The following is a 19,413-nucleotide window of genomic DNA, read 5'->3' as shown; positions in this document are numbered from 1 at the left end:
GCTATCACAGGGATGGTGGATTATTAGTAGAGGTGGGTCGGTGTCGCTGCGAGGGAGATAAGCTTAAGCCGCGCGCGCATGAGGCGATCTGCAGCTCCACAGTTCACAGTGGTTACTGTCAGAAATCTGTGGCTAATACGTCAACAGAGTTTGATATGCGTGGGTTTGCGCGGAGCATTTGTAATCACACCGTGCCACCAGGACAACTAAATGGAGGAAAAAAGCTTTACAAGACTGGTAATGGATCGCGAGGAAGAAACAATTCTTATGTAGTAAATAGAGCAAACAATAGCTTACCGCTTACGGGGCTACCATGTTAGTATATAACAAACCAGTCAGTTTCCTGTACATCTAATAGGCAAAGGCGCTAAAAAGTGCAATAAAAGAGAAATTATTCAATCGAGTGGAGTCTACAAGTTACAAACCGGACATATGACGGGCGTGAAAATTCACGCCATAGAAACCTAGCTTGTCCATAGACAGCAATCACCTTCTACAGGTCTCGGCAAAAAAAGGGTAACGGTTAAATAAAGGCCAAAAACGACAAGAGAAATTAAAAAGTGCGAGAAGAGAAAAAAAAAACAGACACGAAGAAAACACTAGTCTATACCAGGAGTTGAGACGAGCCTAACGATCAGTGGAGTAGTGGCTCGTAGAGTACCCAAGACATCGGTGGCTCTTCCTATTTGTAGGTGGGTATATATGACAGTCGCTTACTCCATGTCTTCAAGCGGAGCCTCATCGGCGTAGTCCAACTCCTCTTCATCGTCCACACCGGCTTCCTGGTACTGTTGGTACTCACTAACCAAATCGTTCATATTGGACTCGGCTTCGGTGAATTCCATCTCGTCCATACCCTCAGAGGTGTACCAATGCAAGAAAGCCTTTCTTCTGAACATGGCGCTGAACTGGTCACCGACACGCTTAAACAACTCTTGGATAGAAGTGGAGTTACCAATAAAGGTGGCAGACATGTCTAAGCCCTTTGGCGGAACGGAACAGACGGCGGTTTGCACGTTGTTTGGAATCCACTCGACAAAGTAGGCGGAGTTTCTGGTCTGGACCTTGTGCATCTCGTCCTCAACCTCTCTGACCGAAACGTTACCACGGAAAAAGGCGGCAACGGTCAAGTAGCGCCCGTTACGTGGGTCGGCGGCAGCCATCATGTTCTTGGCGTCAAACATCTGCTGGGTCAACTCTGGGACCGTCAAGGAGCGGAACGACTGGGAGCCTAAGGAGGTCAATGGAGCGTAGCCCACCATGAAGAAGTGAAGACGTGGGAATGGCACCAAGTTGACAGCCAACTTTCTCAAGTCAGAGTTCAATTGGCCAGGGTAACGCAAGGAGGTGGTGACACCAGACATGACAGACGAAACCAAGTGGTTCAACTGGTCGAAGCTTGGCTGATCCAACTTCAAGGTCTTCAGGCAGATGTCGTACAAGGCTTCGTTGTCGATACAGAAGGTTTCGTCCGCATTTTCAACCAATTGGTGGACAGACAAGGTGGCGTTGTACGGTTCCACAACAGCATCAGAGACCTTTGGCGATGGAACAACGGAGAAGGTGGCCATCATTCTGTCTGGGAACTCCTCTCTGATCTTGGAGATCAACAAGGTACCCATGCCGGAACCGGTACCACCACCCAAGGAGTGGGTGATTTGGAAGCCCTGCAAGGAGTCACAGCCTTCGGCTTCTCTTCTGACAACGTCCATGACGGAATCCACCAACTCGGCACCTTCGGTGTAGTGGCCCTTGGCCCAAACATTACCGGCGGAGGACTGGCCGAACACGAAGTTGTCTGGTCTGAACAAGTTACCGATGGTGGAGGCCTTGACAGAGTCGATAGCGCCTGGCTCCAAATCGACCATAACGGCACGCGGAACGTACTTACCAGAGTTGGCCTCGTTAAAGTAGACACTCAAACGGGACTTTTGGATCTCCTGGTCACCGTGGTAGTTACCGTCGTTGTCGAGACCGTGCTCTCCACAGATGGTTTGCCAGAAAGCAGCACCCTGGGGGGGGGGATGTTAGTATTGAATGTCACACAGACGAGAAACGACTATGAAAGGCCAGCAGCAAAATCATGCGTGATCAAAGGAAAGGGCCCTTTTCGGTCTTCGTGTCATTTCCCGGGATGCCGATTTTTATGGCATCATTTCAAGTAATACGTACAATTTGGTTACCACATTGGCCGGTAGACAAATGGATCTAGAGGTGTTAGTATCAGACACGCGACGGCGCTCCCTATAGGGGTAGGGGACGCCACTCAATGGCAAATATCGGGACACGTACAATTTCTCTCATTGCGATATAATAGTTTTGATTAAGGAGGGTAGAACGGGTAGTTGCGGGTTTGGTCCTATGTATCGTACGCTTGTCTGTTTTGCTGGCGTTAAAAATCAAATGCGAGATGTTTTGTTTTGAGATCTGTATTTGGCTCTGCCGGGTAACCGCGAAATATCCCATTTTGCAGGCACCTACATGAGTGTTTACATTTCGCCTCGAGATGCGGCTTCGTGCCCCAACCGTGTTCCATGGCAGATCTCCTCCGGTCACATGTGGCAACACGTGCCTGGAGATCCTTGGCCACGTGCCGCACTCCACGCGCGTATTTCCGTTCATGCATAAGACAGCGGCCTGTCTACCAAGACTACCCCTACCATTTTTTCACCGTACAATGGTGTGGATAGACTCATCGCCGTCCACAGTGCAATTGCCGCAGCTATACGCCAAAGCAGCCAGTCCCAAAGACGCCCCTGAAACGGCCCCTTCAGATGAACGCGAGGAGCTTGTGGAAGAGGCGCCGCTAAACGCCAGCGAAGTCATCCTCTCTGTCGCAGACTTGGGAAAAGATAACATCGGTGTCCTCACCAAACGATCGGTATACCTCTACCAGAAAGACCCGTTGGTCTGTGTTTCTGCCCACGTGCGCAGCGACGATTCCATCGCTCACCACGGCTACAACGTGGCGGCCAAGCCGATATCGGCCACACGGTTCCTTGTCTCCACGTCCGAATCGTATTTACTCGTGTACCAGACGGTGGCTCTGTCCAACCACAACCAGCCAGATGCGTTGCTCGTGTACAGTGGCACCAACTTGATCCAGACGGGATACCCTCTCCACGACGAGCACTCAGGCTGGTTCGGGATTATCCCCGACCACCACGAGCGGACGCTCTTGTCCAAATACATTGTGTTGCAGCGGGCCTTGAAGGTGGGAATGGGAATCGACGCGTTCTGGGGTAACGACGACACGATTGTGCTTGTAAAATACGCCGCGAGCATGCTTCAGGTTGTGAACCTGAAGGACAAGACACTCAACGCTAAGATTGCCATTGATTCATTGGCGTGGTACATATCCGCTGGGATTGCCCAGATTGTTGCAGAGTCACTAGACGGCTTTTTTCTCCTCTCCACGGAGGGTGACTTGTACCACACGAACCTTGCCATGTCCGGGGTCAAGATTGGCCATCTTTCGTGCTTGGGCTCAGATCCCCCGGTGATGACCTACAACAGCCGAAATGAGGTGCTATTGGTGGCCCACGGAGGACGAGTGGAGTTTATCCGTTATGAAAAGAGCGACCAGACCGCCACCCACATCGCCACGTTTGATTGCAACAGGACCAGCCCTTTGACCATATCCGCGACAGTCCAGTCTGTGGGTATCTCCCCGAATGGTGAAACCTGCGCAGTGCACCTATCCAATGGCCACTGGCTTTTGACCTCCAAGTTCGGCCTTGTCTGCTACGACTCCGCTGAAGCCGAGGAGACCGTCACGGGTTTGCACTTCCTAGACGACTTCACGCTCATGACCATCGGTGCGGGTATTTCAGTGTTTCCGTTACGCCAGTTCGAGTCATCTTCAGTCAAAACCGTCTGTTCAAACTTGCGCACCACCGTGTCCAGCCCGATGCTCTTCCGCTCGCGCAACCGCTTCGTTATCGTCTACAGCTTTAGGGAAGAGTTGTCCAAATCGGTCAGAATCCCTGAATGCTTTTTAAAGAACCCTGTGTTTGAAACGAAGCTCAGCACCGACGGATTAAAGCTCTTTATCTCCTCTGGCAGCCAAATGATGATGTATTCCATGGTGCAGAAGAAGTGGTATACGTACAAACAGGACTATCTAGCAGCTCTCAACATTGTGGGAATGGACACTTTTCATAAGTTCTACCTCGTTCTCCTCCACCGCAAGGCCAAGGGCGACGAGCTTATCATTTTTAATGTGAAACCGCTCTTCTTGGGCCCCAAACACCCAGAGTTTAAGGACGAGTTCAGCTCAGAGTTGGTGGTCTGGCGATACGATCTTCCATCCCCACTGGTCAGCTTCCACCTCTCCAGCAAGGAGTTGAGCGTTGTTTTGCGGAACAACTTGGTTTACAACTTCAAGCTCGAGATCGCCTACCCCGAGAAGGACCACTTGAAGGTGTCCAACAACCAGCAATTGGTTATACGTAACAACAAGATCCTGAAACCACATCCGTCGGTGGTGGACTTTGCATCCGTTCCCATCTCGGCTTTCCTTCCAACCGATACTGATAAAACCACGTTTGTGTTTTTAAGTCGTGGCAAGCTCTATCTGTTGCGCCAGGCGGCTGGCCCTGAGATCCGTTTTGACTTGAAAGTGCTCAAGGATGGGGTCGAGTCGCTTCAGTTGCACAACCTGACGGGCAGCATGGTGTCGTTTTTAGCCCACGATGGGTGGCATATCCTCACTCTGGAGCAATCCGTGCCATTGATCATTCCGGTCGAGGACCATTATCCGCTCTTTTTCTCCGCCCAGGATTACAGCTTGCACTACTATGCCACAAGTGCCTTCCATCTCGCCGTGCGAGACCTGGACGAGCATAAGATGATGGTGCTTAACCGGTTTTCTAAGCAGTTGTTGTTGGGCTTTGTTATTGACTGGCACATTGACCAGGAGTTGAGGGAGGATAAGCCTGGAAACGAGAAAGCTGTTTTACTGGATATACCCGGAGACGAGAAAGCTGTTTCGAAGTTGGATCAAATCCTCACAACTTACAGGGGCAGCTCACGCTTGAAGGTGGCGTTTGAGATCCTCTTGGTCAAGTACATTTCGTCTCTTAAGGAGATGCAACCACGAATCCCCAAGCTAATTTCCATCATGAACCGGTATTTGAGCAGGCTTCAGTACTACGAGATTACGATTGATGGGTTGCGGAAGCTCGAGGTCACCCATGAGGCTCCGGGAAAGTCGGGAAAGTTGACGTATAAGCGGTTTTTCGGATTCTTTTTCGACGCGAAAACGCCATCGGAGGTGCTAGCCGATTTAGTGGCACAGTATGAGAGCTATGGGTCCAACGACCAGTACAAGGTGCTCATCACTTACTTCATGATCTATCTCAACTATGAGAAGGACCTCAAGGACGAAAAAGACGGCCACTCCGAGGACTTTGTGCTGTTCTCCGTCACTGACCACCGTTCGTTGCAGACTATCTGGAACAAAATCGTGTCTAACCGGGACTGGGAGAGCGGGCTTGAGTTTATCATGTGGTTGAAAAAGATTGTTTCCCAGCCCGATGACAAGCAGTTTTTGGCCACTTTGATCGCTCAGGTTGAGGGATTGCAGGTATAGAAGCGTGGTTTACGTACATACGTAATTGAAAAAGCATTAGTGTAGTATGTGTCCGATTGCACGGGTAAGAGCAGTTGGGTAATTTAAATTTCCTGAATACTGGCATTTAAACCGGGTCGGATGTACAATGTGGCATGAATTACCCGCAACCTTCCTCTGTTGTTGGGACTTGGCTAATTTCAAGGGCTGTGCCTTCACATACAATGATTGGAACTCGAAATGTAAAACCTGATGCAAGTTGTATAATAAAAGTTTAGCGTGAAACTGTCAGCTTAGCCACTTAAACTACGATCAATAATTTTCAATCGGAGTCGAAAAATCACCTTTATAAGAGTCGCAGTTTTCTAACAATATCTGGCGTTGAGACCAGTCTCACCAACATTATGATCCAGGGATATTATATCATTGCCAATAGTACGTGAGTCTTGTCTTGCCTATGTGCAGAGGTAGCGTCGCTAAGGTTGCACCTGCTCGAACAGCTCGTGCATTTTGGGACCCATCCAACCACATCTCGCCGTTTGAAAATGTGACTATATTGAAGCATGCACCAAATTAAGCGCCGTAGCGAAGTGATCCAACAGAGACAATCTACCTAAAATGACTTTAGCCACCGCCTTTGCTGAAACAACCAGAAGATCCGTCACTGATGCGGAGTTGAGAAGCCGCACTTTGTCGTTGTATCGCAAGTACATCAGACACGCTCCAGACTTTGTCAACATGTACACGCTCCACGTGCCAACCTCTGTGGTCAGAGCCAAGATCAGACACCAGTTTGAGAGGCAGAGATACATCGAGGACCTTGGTGTCAAGAACATTGCCTACATGAAGGGCCAAATGGAGTTCCAAGAAACCATCAACTTCTGGAAGCAAAAGGCGCACATCATGGTCTACTTCAAGGACACCGAGGATTTTGGTTACCCACACGACGATGGCTTTGTCACCAAGTTCTTGAGAGGTAAGGACTAGTCATCTCCCACATCCTGCCCCACCTACTGGGGAATGCATCATATCACACTGCCCCTTGGCAATTCGGCCGGCTCCGGCCCCACATTCTATTTATTGGTTTCTATTACATTTCTCTGTTAACTCTCTGTAGGTGGAATAACTCGAACTAATTGTGCTACGGTCTTTGCGATCGCCAAACCAAATGATTCTATGGGTTTTAGTGCCATTAAGTAATGATATTGGGGGTGTATATGTTAATAGGAGGCAGTTGGCCCACAGCTCTTGACGACTTGGCCAAGCACCATTTCAAATTCAAACTATACGTGAGGAATTAGTCCGTAAGCAGAGCATCGCGGGTTCTCACGTATAGCTGCTATCTAGGCGGCTTACGAATGTATCCGACACCTTTGAGCCTATATAATATAATATTGGATAACTCGGATAGTCCATCAATACCCGTCAAACAACGAACCAACCTCCTCCAAGTCCACTCCCTTGGTCTCTGGAAAGTACCGAAATACCACCACAGCACTGACGAGACAGCACACCCCGGGGATTAAATAAAGCCTCCAGCTAATGGTTTCCTGAAGAATCGGTGTCATCTGGCCGACAATAAAGTTGAACAACCAGTTGCATGCGGTAGACAAGCTCACACCCTTGGCTCTAATGCTCAAGGGATAGATCTCCGCGGGATACAACCATCCAATGGGACCCCACGAGTACCCAAACGCGGCGTTGTAGACCACTACGAGAAGGGCCACGAACGTGGGGGTAGATTTTCCTCCCATCCACATTGCGAGAGAGATAAGAAAGAGGCACGTTCCCATGGTGAGGGCGCCGGAAATGAAGATCGGGCGCCGGCCCCACCTGTCAACCAAAAACCACGGCGGGATCGTGGATGCGAGGTAGACAAGAGCGTTGACTCCGGCCATAAAAAGGGCGTCATTGCCTTTGAAGCCGGCCTCCGCAAAGACTAATGGGGCGTAATATGAGATAATATTAATCCCGTTCAACTGCGCCAACAGAAGGGCCGAACAGCCAACCACAAGGCGTCTAAAGTGAGTACGAAACATGGCACGGTAGGAACGCTGTTCGGGTGGGGAGAGAGTCTGTTCCCTTAGAATAGCTTCCTTGATGGAATGGAATTCCCTTTCAGCGGTTTCCGGCGAATCGGCATACAACAAGCGCAAAACCAGGTACCCATGGGCGTCGTTTTTCCCGATCAACCATCTGGGAGACTCAACGATGAAAAACGCCCCCGCAAACAAGAGTAGTCCCAAAACACACTGGATAAACAAGGGCACCCTCCAAACCAAGTTGCTGTTTTGGTTGATAAAAGTACAGCTGTAGTCTATCCACACCGAGGCAGCATAGCCACAGATGTTGCCCGTGAATTCCACACAGGCTAAGCGTCCTCTCGCGTGGGAAGGACTGATCTCCGATTGGTAGAGCGGAATCACAGACGACAAAAGTCCCACCCCAAGGCCAGAAACCACACGGCCGAGGACCAACAGAAGAATGGAGCGGCCAGTAAATGTCTGAACAGCCCCGCCCGCGATGAAAACCCCTGCGCCAAGGAGAATCGTTCGCTTGCGACCCCAGCGGTCCGCCATGTATCCCACGGTGAGCGACAGGATAAGCGCACCGAGCTCTAACACAGACACTACCATTCCGATCTGGGCACTGGAGGGATGGCGGAAGTACTTTTGGAAGGCGGGAAACGTGATGATTCCGGAGTAAACCCCTTGGTCATAGCCAAAGAGGAACACACCCAAGCTCACAAAGACGGATGTGAAGTAGAGAAGTCTCGCCCCACCGAGCTTTCCCGAGGAGTTTAATGTTGTGCTGTACGGAAGACCCGCAGTCGGTTGAGGATGAGAGGCTGCGCTGCTTTTCAAAGCATCAAGGGGTTCGGAGTAGTCGGGAGGTGCAGCGTCTGGGGGTGTCTGGGGGTACAAAAAGGCTTCATTTAAAGGGTCGTACTCGTTTAGCTGGATGTCTTCTGGGTAATCGTAAGCCCCGTTGTGTAATACCATCATATACAGATGAACCCTAGCTTGGACTTGGGAAGATTGATTTATAGCACACGGTGTTGTCGCTTGTTAAAAAAAAATAAAAAATAGAATTCAAACAAAGCACAATCTCAATGCCAGATATAATATGCTTTATATTTACGTCTGGCATGGAGGATTTGGTAATCCGTTATTTACTCTCAGAAGATGAACTGAGGGTTTAGAGTCTCGAGAACGGACGCTGTAGCCTACGTCATTATACAGACGCGTTTCAACGTAAAGGACTTGTTATTTCGCGAATTATCTCCCATACAATTGAGCATTTATTCGAACGACCCATCCTATCTCCATTAATGATCTTATGTCTCTCTGGGTGTAGTGGCATATTCACGTATTTTACATCAAGCAGCTCAAAGCTATAGCTTCAATATTTCATAGCATAGAATACAGTCAAAGTCAGTGCTTAAGGAAATGGCTTAATACATGAGGATAAAATACACGGCGGTTGCGCCATCGAGAGCGGCCAGCTTCTCTAGTTCGTCTTCTTGGTCTTGACAACAGGCTTCTGACGGGTCAAGTAGCTCTCAATGTAGAAGGCACCGAACAATGCGGTTAATGGAGTCAAATACGACACATTAACAAAGATGGCGGCGGCCTGGTTAGGCGAGGTGATGCACGGAATATACGTCCCGTCCTTCAAGCCCAAGTCTTGGTATTGAATAAAGAAGTGGAAAAGACCCAAAGACCCACCGAACACAAACTGGAAGATCTGCAACGCGGTCAAGCTTCTCTTGAAAAGGGTTGGCACGCGGATGTGCAAGCAGCATAAGGTGTAGTACAAGTACATCAAGGTGTGGATGAAGGAGTTGAACACGACAAAGATCCAGATTGGTGAGGACTGGTATCTGACACCACTCCACATACACAACATGGCGCCGGAGTGGTGATAGCTCTGGAGCAAAGACGATGGCTTACCCTTCAACAAAATAATGATAGTGTCGAGCACCTCGTAGAACTTGGACATGTAGAACCAGAACCCGTAGAAAGACAAATTTTTAGGCACCGTAGTGGTGAGGATTCCCTGCTCCACGTTGCAAATGGCCTGCCAGAACACACTGGTCTTTGGGTATGGCGACAAGTCGATGTTGAAGTAGCCCGGTAAGTAGTTGTGGATCACGTTCGCGATGGTGCTGAGCATCCCCACAAACGTCCACGCGGAGTAGACACAGAGGAAAATGTTGTGCAACAAGACTAAGAACTTGAAGGTTGCGGTTTTGGCAAACCAAAAAGGTGCAGCGGGCAATCTCTTTAACTCCTTCTCGGTCTTGGTGGAAGCGACAAAGTTCTTGTCCTTCGCTTGCGCCTGCTTAATCTGTCGCTTACGGACAACACTGTTGCAGAGATGCACAGATACGAAGTACACAGTGGCAATCGTGACGGGAACCTGACCCTGGAGGAAGTAGTGGTACATGCTAGTCAACCATTCCGTCTCGAATGGAGAGGGCGGAGAAGCGGTAGGCAACGGCAAGCCCCAGATCTCCTTCACAGGCCAGGCAAGGGTGGTTAGATTGTTCATATCGGGTTAGGATGATAAGAAGGCTATTAAAATTCTCAGGCTGATACCGGGGTAGACTTGGGTATAAATATATCTGAAAAGTGAAGAGTACTCCGCTTCCTCCAGTATTTCTTTTTATGCATGATGCATGCGGCTCAAAGCTCAACATTCTGCAGTCACTGGATGCACCATATCTAACGCAGATTCTCCCTTATTCCCTGGATAGAACCCGAAATACGGGGCCTTCCCCGTTAAGTCTAGAGGGTTAAAGATCTAACCGGTGATTTGGATCGATTTTCGACGTATGGTATTTTGATTGTCAGCGGCGCTTGTGAGAGCTGAATAAGCGGATGTATGCCTATCGTTCTGCCTACAGCTCGGACTGAGTGTTATAGGGGTTTAAGGGTGCATTTTTAGAACAAATGCTCTCCCACAGTCTTGAGGTGCGCGGTTGTAGCTAGCAAGGTGATATTACTACCGCAATGAATTACCTCTTTCTTCTGGTATAACGATACTTGGAGCCCTACACCTTTTCTTAGTGTCACTGGCCTGCAGCCCAGAACATGTACGAGGATTATCTTATATCCCCAATTTCCGAGTTTCACATCAGCTCAAGCTCTACGGGCCTACTCTGCTGTTTTTTTTACCATATACATTCTCCTTTCCCGTGTTATGGCTAATAAAACAATATATGGCGTTTTATTATGGGTCAAGACCTTTTATGCCGCGAAAAAGACCAGCGGTTGTGATGTCCTTTTGTCTTTGTGCGCGCAATTGCCGTTAATCCCACGGTTCTGATACGCAGTATGCAATATGTAACATGTAATATGGATGTAAACCGCGGCATTCGGTTTATAATACGTTTAGACCCTCGGTGAATGATTAAACAACTAGAAAAAGACGAGGTATGCAGGTGCATTTTGTTCGGAAACCAGGGGCAATACTCCGTTCTCTGCCGATGCCTATTGCTGGTATCTCAGATAAAACTTTCCCTTATTTTAAATTATGGCTTCACAAACAGGCTCAACCTCCAGAACAAGAGTCGAAGAAAAGCTGGGTACCCGGTTTGAAAGTTCTGTTTCGTGGTGTTTCTGATTAATGTATTTCACCATTTCAAGTGCCAAAAGCGTAGCGTAATAGGCTGGCCCGACTTACGGTTATACATTATTCACGGCTGCATGCCGGGATTAGCGGAGATGGTTGTCTAGTTCAATCCAGTTGATGATTTATTTCTTCTTTCATCAGATCTAATAGCCAAGAATTCGGCAAAGCACGCGTATATAGGGAAAGTGGGGTCGCAGTAAAATCGACATTTAACTCAGAGGGGTAAGCATGTTAGCCTTTGGAAGTACAATGATGATCTAGACTTGTAGTATAAGGCTTATTTCCCAATCATCCACCTTCGTAATATCCCTTGTGCCGAGAAAGAGAGCTATTTGTTCCAATCTCGCACAAACTGAATCTATCAATCACCTTACCCGGAAATATTCCGTTACTGCCAACTTTATGTTGCCAATAATTCACTCTTATATACTTTGCCAATCAAACCTCCGCAAAGATCTAGAGGGCATGCAGCCTGGTATCTCGGATCTTTCTAATCACAGCTCGATTATTCTCAGGTCAGGCCAACCCTACTATACATACATCAAACTTAATGCCTAGCCACAGCTCACCAAGTCTACACTAAATACCAAAGTTAATTAAGCACGTGTAACGGAATATACCCATTCGTTCAACTAATCCAGACATACAAAGTAACCCTCATGGTCCAATAAATTAAACAAATTATGCAAACACATCCTGCTGCTCGGCCTCCAACTCGCCACTTTCGATCTGGTTGAACGTGGTGAAGTGGACCGGGCGGTGTAACTCGTGGTAGAACGGCAACGGTGTGTCGAGCTTGAGTGCGTACGCACCCTTGGCGTTCCAGGAGGCACCCATGAAGGCGTAGTTCCAGAGCCCGGTATCAGGGACCAAGAAAAAGCCGCTGATGCGGTCCGACAACAACAACTGGCACTTCGTGCCAAACCCGATAGAGAAGCCCGCAGGGGCCGCGGAAACCACATCGCGATTCACCGCGCCCCACTGCTGGCCGGCGTCGGTTAACGCGTATGCCGCGAGTGACACGGAGCCCGGCGTAAACGACACGGTGAGAGTCACCGCGGCGTCCCAGCCCTGGGCGCTGGCCATCTTCGCGTGCGCCGTGACATCCGCGGCAGACATTACGTTTGAGTCCTGCGCTTGCGTGTGCAACCAGCCAAGCGGCTCAAGACCCTCGAGCAACGGATTGTCGGGGAACGCCTCTGGGAACTGCACACCCTGGTTCGCGCCGAGCTGTGGGACCAACACCACACAACGGATCTCTTTGACCTGCATGTGGTCCGCGGGCGACGTCCCGTAGAGGAAGGCGCCCACCTGTGTGCGGAGGTCTGCGATCTGGATGAATTTCTTGAGCAAGTTCTTTGGCATGATGTAGGTGAACCCCTCGTCACTGACGGCATCGTCAGAGGAGATGTAAATGTGCTTCGTGCGGAGGTGCAAATTCGTGGTGGCAATGGCACGGTTTCTCCACTCGGTCTTGGACGCGAACGCCTGCTGCTCGTAGTTGCTGGTGGTGACGGTGGTGATTTCCTCACCGTGGACGTTCTGGGTCTTGGTCTTGACGGCAGAGAGTTGCGACGGGTCGCTTTCGCCTTCGATGTTGGCAATCTCCTGGCGCTTTGCGGACGGCGCGCGAATATCCTGGCCAAGAATCAAGTCACGGATTTCGGCCTGGGTGAGCGACGCCGCGTTGACGCCGTGCTTCTGGCAGTAGTCCGCGAGAATCAAGTCGCGGAGCTGCGTCTCGACGTCGATCCACTGCTCATCCGTAAATGTCGGCCAGATATGGTGGTCCTCGGTAACCACACTGCCCGCACCCAACGCCACCTTGGTGCGCTCCGCATTGACCCCGAGCGCGCGGAGGAGGAGCACGAGGCGCGAGAAGGCCGTGTACGCCGAGATGCTCTTTAACCAGTCGTCGTAGAGGTTGAAGAGCACCATCTGGGGCTCGTTGGCCCGCATAACAATATCCGAGAGCTTGTCAATCTTTAACGCGTTGGCGAACGGAAGGTGGAGCTCGGACGGGCGGATCGACACGTTTGGAAAGTCGAGCATGTGGAGCTCGAGCGGGTCGATCATTCCCTTTCTCGTAGCAATGAGCTGCTTCGGCTGCTCCTCGCGGGGAAGGGAACGCACTAACGCGGCAACTTCCTCGGCCGCCTTCCACTTTGCGAGCTGGTTCAAACGTTTCTGCCCGGCCCAAACCGACGTGTGGATGATCTTGAGGAAGAGCTGGCCGCTCTTGGGGTTGAGCATAAAGATGGCACCGTTGATCGGCTTTGTCGCGGAGTTGCCCTCGAACGTCTTGTGCACCGTGATGCGGTACACATTGGTGTCGTCAACAAACAACTGGGTGTCGTTGTTGAAGAGCTCTGCGTAGTTTGCCGAGTTGAGGAACGCCTCCTGCGGCTGTGCCTGGTACAACTGGAGCCCCTTACGGATGCGCTCACGGAGCACATACAACGCGGGGTTGGCCTTCATGATTGCCTTCATCGCGCTCTGCATCAACGGCTTGAGGCCCGGGAACCAATTCCCGTAGGCGTCGTACATGTTGTACGCGAGGTCAATGCTCACCATCAACCCCGTGGGGGATGGATACACACTTCCGCTGTCGGTGGTGTAATCAAGGTACTTTGCACGGGTATACCGCGAAATGTCATGCGAGTCGTAGTCACCGTAGCGCAATTGGACATCGATCCAGAATTTGTTTGTCGTGGCGGCCTCAAACGCGTCGCCGCTATCATGGAGAAGCGACGGGCGCGACACGGCCCACTTGTACGTGCTTTGAAGCACCGCATCGGCGCAAGAAGAGTTCATCTTGTAGGACTTTCGCGGATGGATAGCCTCCTTCAGCACGCTGTCGATTTGGAGCGCCTCCAACTCATTATCGAGCACCTGGCAGAGGTCGAACACCACACTCTCATGGATCTTCTGCCACAAATGGGCCCGGAAGATCTGGATGAGCGAGATCTTTAACGTAGGGATCTTCCCGTGGAGGAAGATCCCGGTCAAGTCGAGTTGCACAAGGAACCCCACGTACACGTTCGCACGGTTGATCGTCGGCGACCACCACAACGTGAAGCGCCGGTTGGGGATCTGACTTAACCCCGAGCGCTGTGCGTTCGTGAGCTTCTTGAACTTGAGCGAGTCCTCAAACCCAGACGCCTTTTCCCAGAATAAGCCCTCCCAGGAGTCAAAGCCGGTAGCCTTGAACAAGGTGTGTTCGAGAATGGTTTCGATCCCCCCGAGCGCTTGGATCACATCGGTTCGGTAGGCGTTGAGGTTCCAGAGGCGCCCGTCGTGGTGGTTACTTGTCCACCAGAACGGGTTGAAGCGGTTGAGCGAGTACTGCTTGAACTGGCGGCGCACGCGGTGGCCCTTGTCGTAGGCCAAGGTGTGCCGATCCTTCTGGAACAACGTGCTGATCCGCGGCAACCCACGGTCCCAGTTCTCCTCCATGTCCTCAAAGGTGAGGCGGCGGTTCTGCGTGAGTGCCTCCTGGCGTTTGATCGCGTACTCCGCCCACACGCGCTGCGAGTCGAGGAACTCGTTCTCCCACGTGGTGATGTAGCGAAACACCGTCGGGATGAGCTTGTCATCCGCATGGCTCATCCCCAGGCGGAAGTGCGTGATCCCCGTATCGGTCTGCTTCGACCAGCGGAGATCCGCGGCCGGAATCAAGATGTGCGAGGCCGAAAGCATCCCGAGACCCCCGAGCTCCTTTGGCGTATAGAACACCGCCGGCGGGAACCGCGACGGCATCTTCGAGTTGAGACCTATCTTGACCCGGGTCTGGATCTTTGTCTCGCACTTCACCAACACGTCAAGCAAGGGTTCTGTTGAAACCACCGCCTCACGGTAGTACGCAAAGAGCGCAACCAACGCGGTGTTCCACTTGCTGGCGATCTTTGAGAACGTGGTGGACCCCGAGGACATTAAAATCTGGCGGATGCGGTTGTTGAACTTGGCCACGTCCTCCTCCGTCACCTGGAGAAACGTCTTGGCGGTACGCTCCTTCGTGCGATCGTCTACAAGGTCCCAGACCCCCTCCTTCGACGAACCGGTCTCGGCCCGGCACTTGGGCAAGATCCGCACCTCGAACCCGCACATTGTGAAGAGGAGGTTTGGGTTATCGCGGGAGTAGACCGACGCCAAGGTATCGGCCCACTCGATCGAGGCTAACGAGCGCGGAATGCGCCCCTGCACCTCCCAGAAGACGGCGCGTCCCAAGTTCACGTCGTGGCGCATCAAGCGCATGCGCTCGTCGCGTGGCCAGCAGCGGCGGTTGTTGTAGCCCACGACGTTCTCGAAGTTGGGGTCGGGGTTCTCTGCGAGAAATGCGTTGACGAGGTCACCCGCCTCGGCGTCCGTAAACCGGAAGAAGATGTGGATGCGGTCGATGTAGCGCGAGTAGAGGCGGATCGGGCTTTTGGTCTGGACCGCGGTATTTTCAAACTGGAGGAACCCGTTTGGCTGGGATGCCGGCCCCGCGAGTTCCGACGCCCGCTCGAGCCCGAGAATTAAGAGGTCGAGCACGAGGCCGTAGTACTGGAACACAAACGACAGGAACTGGAGCCCGCGAATGAGCCCGTACTGGTTCACGTGGTTCATGTCTTTAAACGTGACGTTCACGTTGTTCTTTGCGGTGATATAGTCTGCGATGTTAGAGTCCAAGATCAAGCGCAAAAGTCGGTTAAGCAACGTAAAGTCAACCTTCTCTGCCACTTTCAGCATCGTCGTCTGCAACATCACGTTGCACTCCCCGTGGCTGGTGTCCCAGACATTCTCAAGGTTGTTGATCCCCTGGCACCACTTGTACACCAAGAGGGGTGGAATCTCCGTGTCGCTCGGCTTGACCCAGTTGGGGAACAACTGCCGCTTATCGCCCTCAAACCAGAGGTACTGGTCGAGGTACGCGTCGGTGATCTTCTCCAACGGATCCACCTCGTACACCGGTGAAATATACTCATAGTGGTCCATCATCTCAACGCGTGTCTCTTTGAACACTCGTTGGGTCAACAAGAACTTCTTCACCCGGGACAAGCATTCGTGGGGGTTATCGTATGCCTGCTCGATCAACGCGAGCTCCTCGCGCTGCGAAGCGTTGAGACGCCCCTTTGCCCCGTACGCTTCCTTGAGGTTCTCAAGCGCCAAAACCAACAACTTTGTATCATGCTTGTAGCTCAACGGCGGAAAGGGAATCGGCGAAAACTTGCGACTCTCCAACCAGTGCACCATGGTTTCAAACACTGGCACGGCCTCTTTTGGCAGAATATACGGTCCGTCCTTTTGAAAGTTCTGCTGGCGTTCCTGCTCGTGCTTGACCCACAAGCGCGTCAAGCGGCCAAGGTTCTTTTTCGCGACGGTCTTCTCCACCGGCGCACCGCGTTGGATCCTCTCACGGTTGTAGTGCGCGACCGAGACCCAGCCGTCCGCCTTGGCCTTCACGTACCGCTCGATGATCTGCTCGATCGGGAGCGGCAAGCCCGGTACTTTCCACGGCACGTTCGCCTTCCAGCACCGCCACGCCTCGCTCAAGTGCTGCAAGATGGTCTTGCTCTTGTTTTTGCGGATGCCCTCAGGCATCATATCGAGGATGTCGTGCATCACGGACGCACGAAGCTCCAAGTCGTAGTAGGAGTCCACTCGCTGCTTGGTGATGGTTTTGGCAACGTCATTCGCGCGGCGCCCCTCGAACTGGCGTGCAAGGAGGTTACCCAACCAGCGTTCCAAGAGTGGGAGGATTCCCCGCATAAAGAAAATCCACACGCGCCACGCCGGCTGCCAGAACCCGCACCCCGGGCCCTTGCCGATCACCGTATTGAAGCGGTAGTACACTACGTGCTTGAGGTCCTTGCACGCGCGGATCTGGTGCATCACCTTGTACTTGTAGCGGTAGATCCCGGTGAGCTGGCCAAGGTGGTTCAACGTGTAGTAGATCCCGTCAGCCAACTGGAATGCATCCACGTTACCAAGACGGAACTGCACCTGCGCATCGACGAGCATCTTGACGATGCGGAGAATCTCGCGCATGAGATGGAATGCGTTCCCGAAGCGCGACTTCTTGCGCTCCTTCGTTGTGAGCGTCTTGGTCGGCTTGAGATTGAAGTTGTAGTCGAGGTGGAGGTATGTGAGGCCCTTGCGGTGGATGAGTAAATTGAGCATGTTGAACCCCTGGCGACACACCTGTAACCCAGCCTCCACCCAGTCAATGGTGGTTTGCTGGAAATATTTGGTCCCGCGGAGCGATCTGAGGAGGTTCACCTTGCGGACATTGGACGTTTTCGTGCGGTGGAGCTCGTTGAGCACGTACGACTTGAGGAGCTTTTGGTAGGATACCCGGACCTTGGTTGGGTATCCTGCTGGCGGGTGCTGGAGGTACCAGCGTTTGACCAAGGACACATCCTGGGCACGGACCGTGCGGCCGCTACGGCGGTTAAACGGGAACGGTGCATGGAGTAACTCGAGCGCCTCAGCACACGCCTCCGGCTCGAGTTCCTCATCAATCATGAATGGAGAAAAGCCACCAGGCAACTGGAAGGCATCTCCTAGATCTGATATTTGCGGAGGTCTTCCTGGGATCGGATTGAGGCTCTGGTGGAAGGTGAAAACTGGAAGATTTTCGTCCCCCTCAGCGAGACACGTCAACGGTTCTTGGTACCACGGGACGTGGACCGCGCGTGCGAACGAGTTATAGAGGTGCGGATACGCCACGCGATACTCGGTCTTTACGGGCACACGGAAGATGATGCGGTCAACCAGGTTGAACTCGGAAAAGTCCTCTAACTGTGGGTTGGAGGCGTCCTTGAAAAGTGGCTCGAACTTTGGGCCCCCCGGGATCGCGATGTTGAGCGCCTTGGCGGTGAAGAACGACTCACGGTCGAATAAGTAGCGAGAGTTGAGGTCCTCCGCCGCGACAAGCGGCGTCGCGAGGCGGTAGAGCGCCGCCATCTGGTGCACATCCAACATCCACGTGCGATAAGATTCACCATTGACGAACCTGAGCTCGTCGGCCAACGGACGTTCATCATAGAACCAATCAACCACGTGGGAGTCCTCCTCCAGATCGAGCTCGAGCTGGATGCTACTGGGAGGCTCAACGTCTTGTATGTTCTCGGCCCAGTTGAGCGGGGGTTCTTCGTCGTCGAACGGCGGGAAGCGCATGCGCTTGAAGTGGCGGCGGTCGCGCTTCTCGCGGCGCATCATGAGCCACATTGTCGCCCACTGCGCTGTGTACACAGGCTCGATTACGCGGGGGATCTCGTTGACAAAAGTGATGGCGCCGGTTACGTGGTAGAGCACCTTGACCTCCTTGGCCTCTTCCCACGGCTGCGGCATGTTCTCGAGGAGCTTCAATACCGCGTGCGGCATGTACTTGAGGGAGCCGAGGTGCGCGCGTTTGTCTGCGGCGTACTTTTTGGAGGAGAGGTCACCGTGTTCCGCCATGATCTTGCGGAGGTGTTCAGGTGGCATGTCGACCTTTTGGGAGTGGACAAACGTGCCTGAAGTCTTTTTGACCTCGTGAAAGCGCAGCTTTTGGAGTTGGAGCCATTTCTTTTTGCGGGCAACCAATTCAGCGTGCAGAACAGAGGTTGGGCTAGAGGCAATACCGGAGGCTGGGATTCCTGGTGGAGGAGGAGCTTTTCCAGGAGGGGGGGCTATTCCAGGAGGGGGGGCTCTTCCGGGTGGAGGGGCTCTTCCGGGTGGGGGAGCTCTTCCGGGTGGGGCCGGAGGCGGCGCGCCCGGAGCTCTACCTGGTGGCGGTGGTGGTGGTGGCATAATGTGCGATGAGAGATGAAATATCTCTAGATGGTAAATCTAGGATGGATGCCAAGATGGGAGTAGAAGCGTTTGATGTAACTGATAGAGTCCCTGTTTGGAATGGCTTATCTTTGTCTTTTATGGATGGAGTGTTTGGATGCTTCGTCAACCTCTAGTGAATGTCTGATTGAACCTCACAATGTCTGTCCTGGTTTGAGAAGTAATCTAGATGCAAATCTGATCCTGAGAACTGGAGAATCTTCGGAAGGTTTTCAGATATCTTGGAAAGGCCTTGAATGAGTCTCAGATGTCTGGTGCTGAATCTAGCAAATGCAAGTATGCACGAGGTGGGTGTCTAATCAAGAAGATCTGGATATCGATTTGGAGACGGATCGGGAAACTGACCAGATGCTTGCTTGGTGTTTACTTGAGGTTTCTCTGGAGAT

General features: G+C 52.0%; 6 protein-coding genes across 6 annotated transcripts; 2 read left to right on the top strand and 4 right to left on the bottom strand.

The window, feature by feature from the left end:
• Window positions 1-565: 565 nt before the first annotated feature.
• Window positions 566-2,361, bottom strand: TUB2 (beta-1 tubulin). Its single transcript, XM_019132404.1, has 3 exons — window positions 2,293-2,361; window positions 2,173-2,208; window positions 566-2,012 (listed from the first exon to the last, which is right to left on the bottom strand). The coding sequence occupies exons 1-3, from the start codon at window positions 2,302-2,304 to the stop codon at window positions 714-716; spliced, it is 1,347 nt and encodes a 448-aa protein (XP_018984918.1). The 5' UTR covers window positions 2,305-2,361; the 3' UTR covers window positions 566-713.
• Window positions 2,362-2,677: 316 nt separating this feature from the next.
• RIC1 (Ric1p) lies at window positions 2,678-5,963 on the top strand (the record flags this gene model as incomplete). The annotated part of the gene is made up of 1 exon (XM_019131188.1): window positions 2,678-5,963. One exon carries the CDS (start codon window positions 2,678-2,680, stop codon window positions 5,591-5,593), a length of 2,916 nt encoding a protein of 971 aa, XP_018984917.1. The 3' UTR covers window positions 5,594-5,963.
• Window positions 5,964-6,162: 199 nt separating this feature from the next.
• BABINDRAFT_161973 (uncharacterized protein) lies at window positions 6,163-6,632 on the top strand. Its single transcript, XM_019129103.1, has one exon. The coding sequence runs from the start codon at window positions 6,191-6,193 to the stop codon at window positions 6,557-6,559; it is 369 nt and encodes a 122-aa protein (XP_018984916.1). The 5' UTR covers window positions 6,163-6,190; the 3' UTR covers window positions 6,560-6,632.
• A 50-nt stretch (window positions 6,633-6,682) lies between these two features.
• Window positions 6,683-8,720, bottom strand: HGT5 (Hgt5p). Its single transcript, XM_019129102.1, has one exon. It carries the CDS (start codon window positions 8,572-8,574, stop codon window positions 6,988-6,990), a length of 1,587 nt encoding a protein of 528 aa, XP_018984915.1. The 5' UTR covers window positions 8,575-8,720; the 3' UTR covers window positions 6,683-6,987.
• A 143-nt stretch (window positions 8,721-8,863) lies between these two features.
• BABINDRAFT_161971 (uncharacterized protein) lies at window positions 8,864-10,178 on the bottom strand. The gene has a single exon (XM_019129101.1). The coding sequence runs from the start codon at window positions 10,124-10,126 to the stop codon at window positions 9,083-9,085; it is 1,044 nt and encodes a 347-aa protein (XP_018984914.1). The 5' UTR covers window positions 10,127-10,178; the 3' UTR covers window positions 8,864-9,082.
• Window positions 10,179-11,890: 1,712 nt separating this feature from the next.
• Window positions 11,891-18,985, bottom strand: PRP8 (U4/U6-U5 snRNP complex subunit; the record flags this gene model as incomplete). Its single annotated transcript, XM_019130835.1, has 2 exons — window positions 11,891-18,822; window positions 18,961-18,985. 2 exons carry the CDS (start codon window positions 18,983-18,985, stop codon window positions 11,891-11,893), a joined length of 6,957 nt encoding a protein of 2,318 aa, XP_018984913.1.
• Window positions 18,986-19,413: the final 428 nt, after the last annotated feature.

Source organism: Babjeviella inositovora (genome assembly GCF_001661335.1).
Source record: "Babjeviella inositovora NRRL Y-12698 unplaced genomic scaffold BABINscaffold_7, whole genome shotgun sequence".
Lineage (NCBI taxonomy): Eukaryota > Fungi > Ascomycota > Pichiomycetes > Serinales > Babjeviella > Babjeviella inositovora.
This window is presented reverse-complemented; position numbering and strand designations above follow the sequence as displayed.

Excerpts from the sequence above, each read along its gene's own strand:
- TUB2 (XM_019132404.1), bottom strand. Across the intron at positions 2,013-2,172 it reads GCCAATGTGGTAACCAAATT|GGTGCTGCTTTCTGGCAAAC; the intron begins GTACGTATTACT and ends CCCCCCCCCCAG.
- BABINDRAFT_161973 (XM_019129103.1), top strand. The coding sequence starts at position 6,191 with ATGACTTTAGCCACCGCCTTTGCTGAAACAACCAGAAGATCCGTCACT.
- HGT5 (XM_019129102.1), bottom strand. The coding sequence starts at position 8,574 with ATGGTATTACACAACGGGGCTTACGATTACCCAGAAGACATCCAGCTA.
- BABINDRAFT_161971 (XM_019129101.1), bottom strand. The coding sequence starts at position 10,126 with ATGAACAATCTAACCACCCTTGCCTGGCCTGTGAAGGAGATCTGGGGC.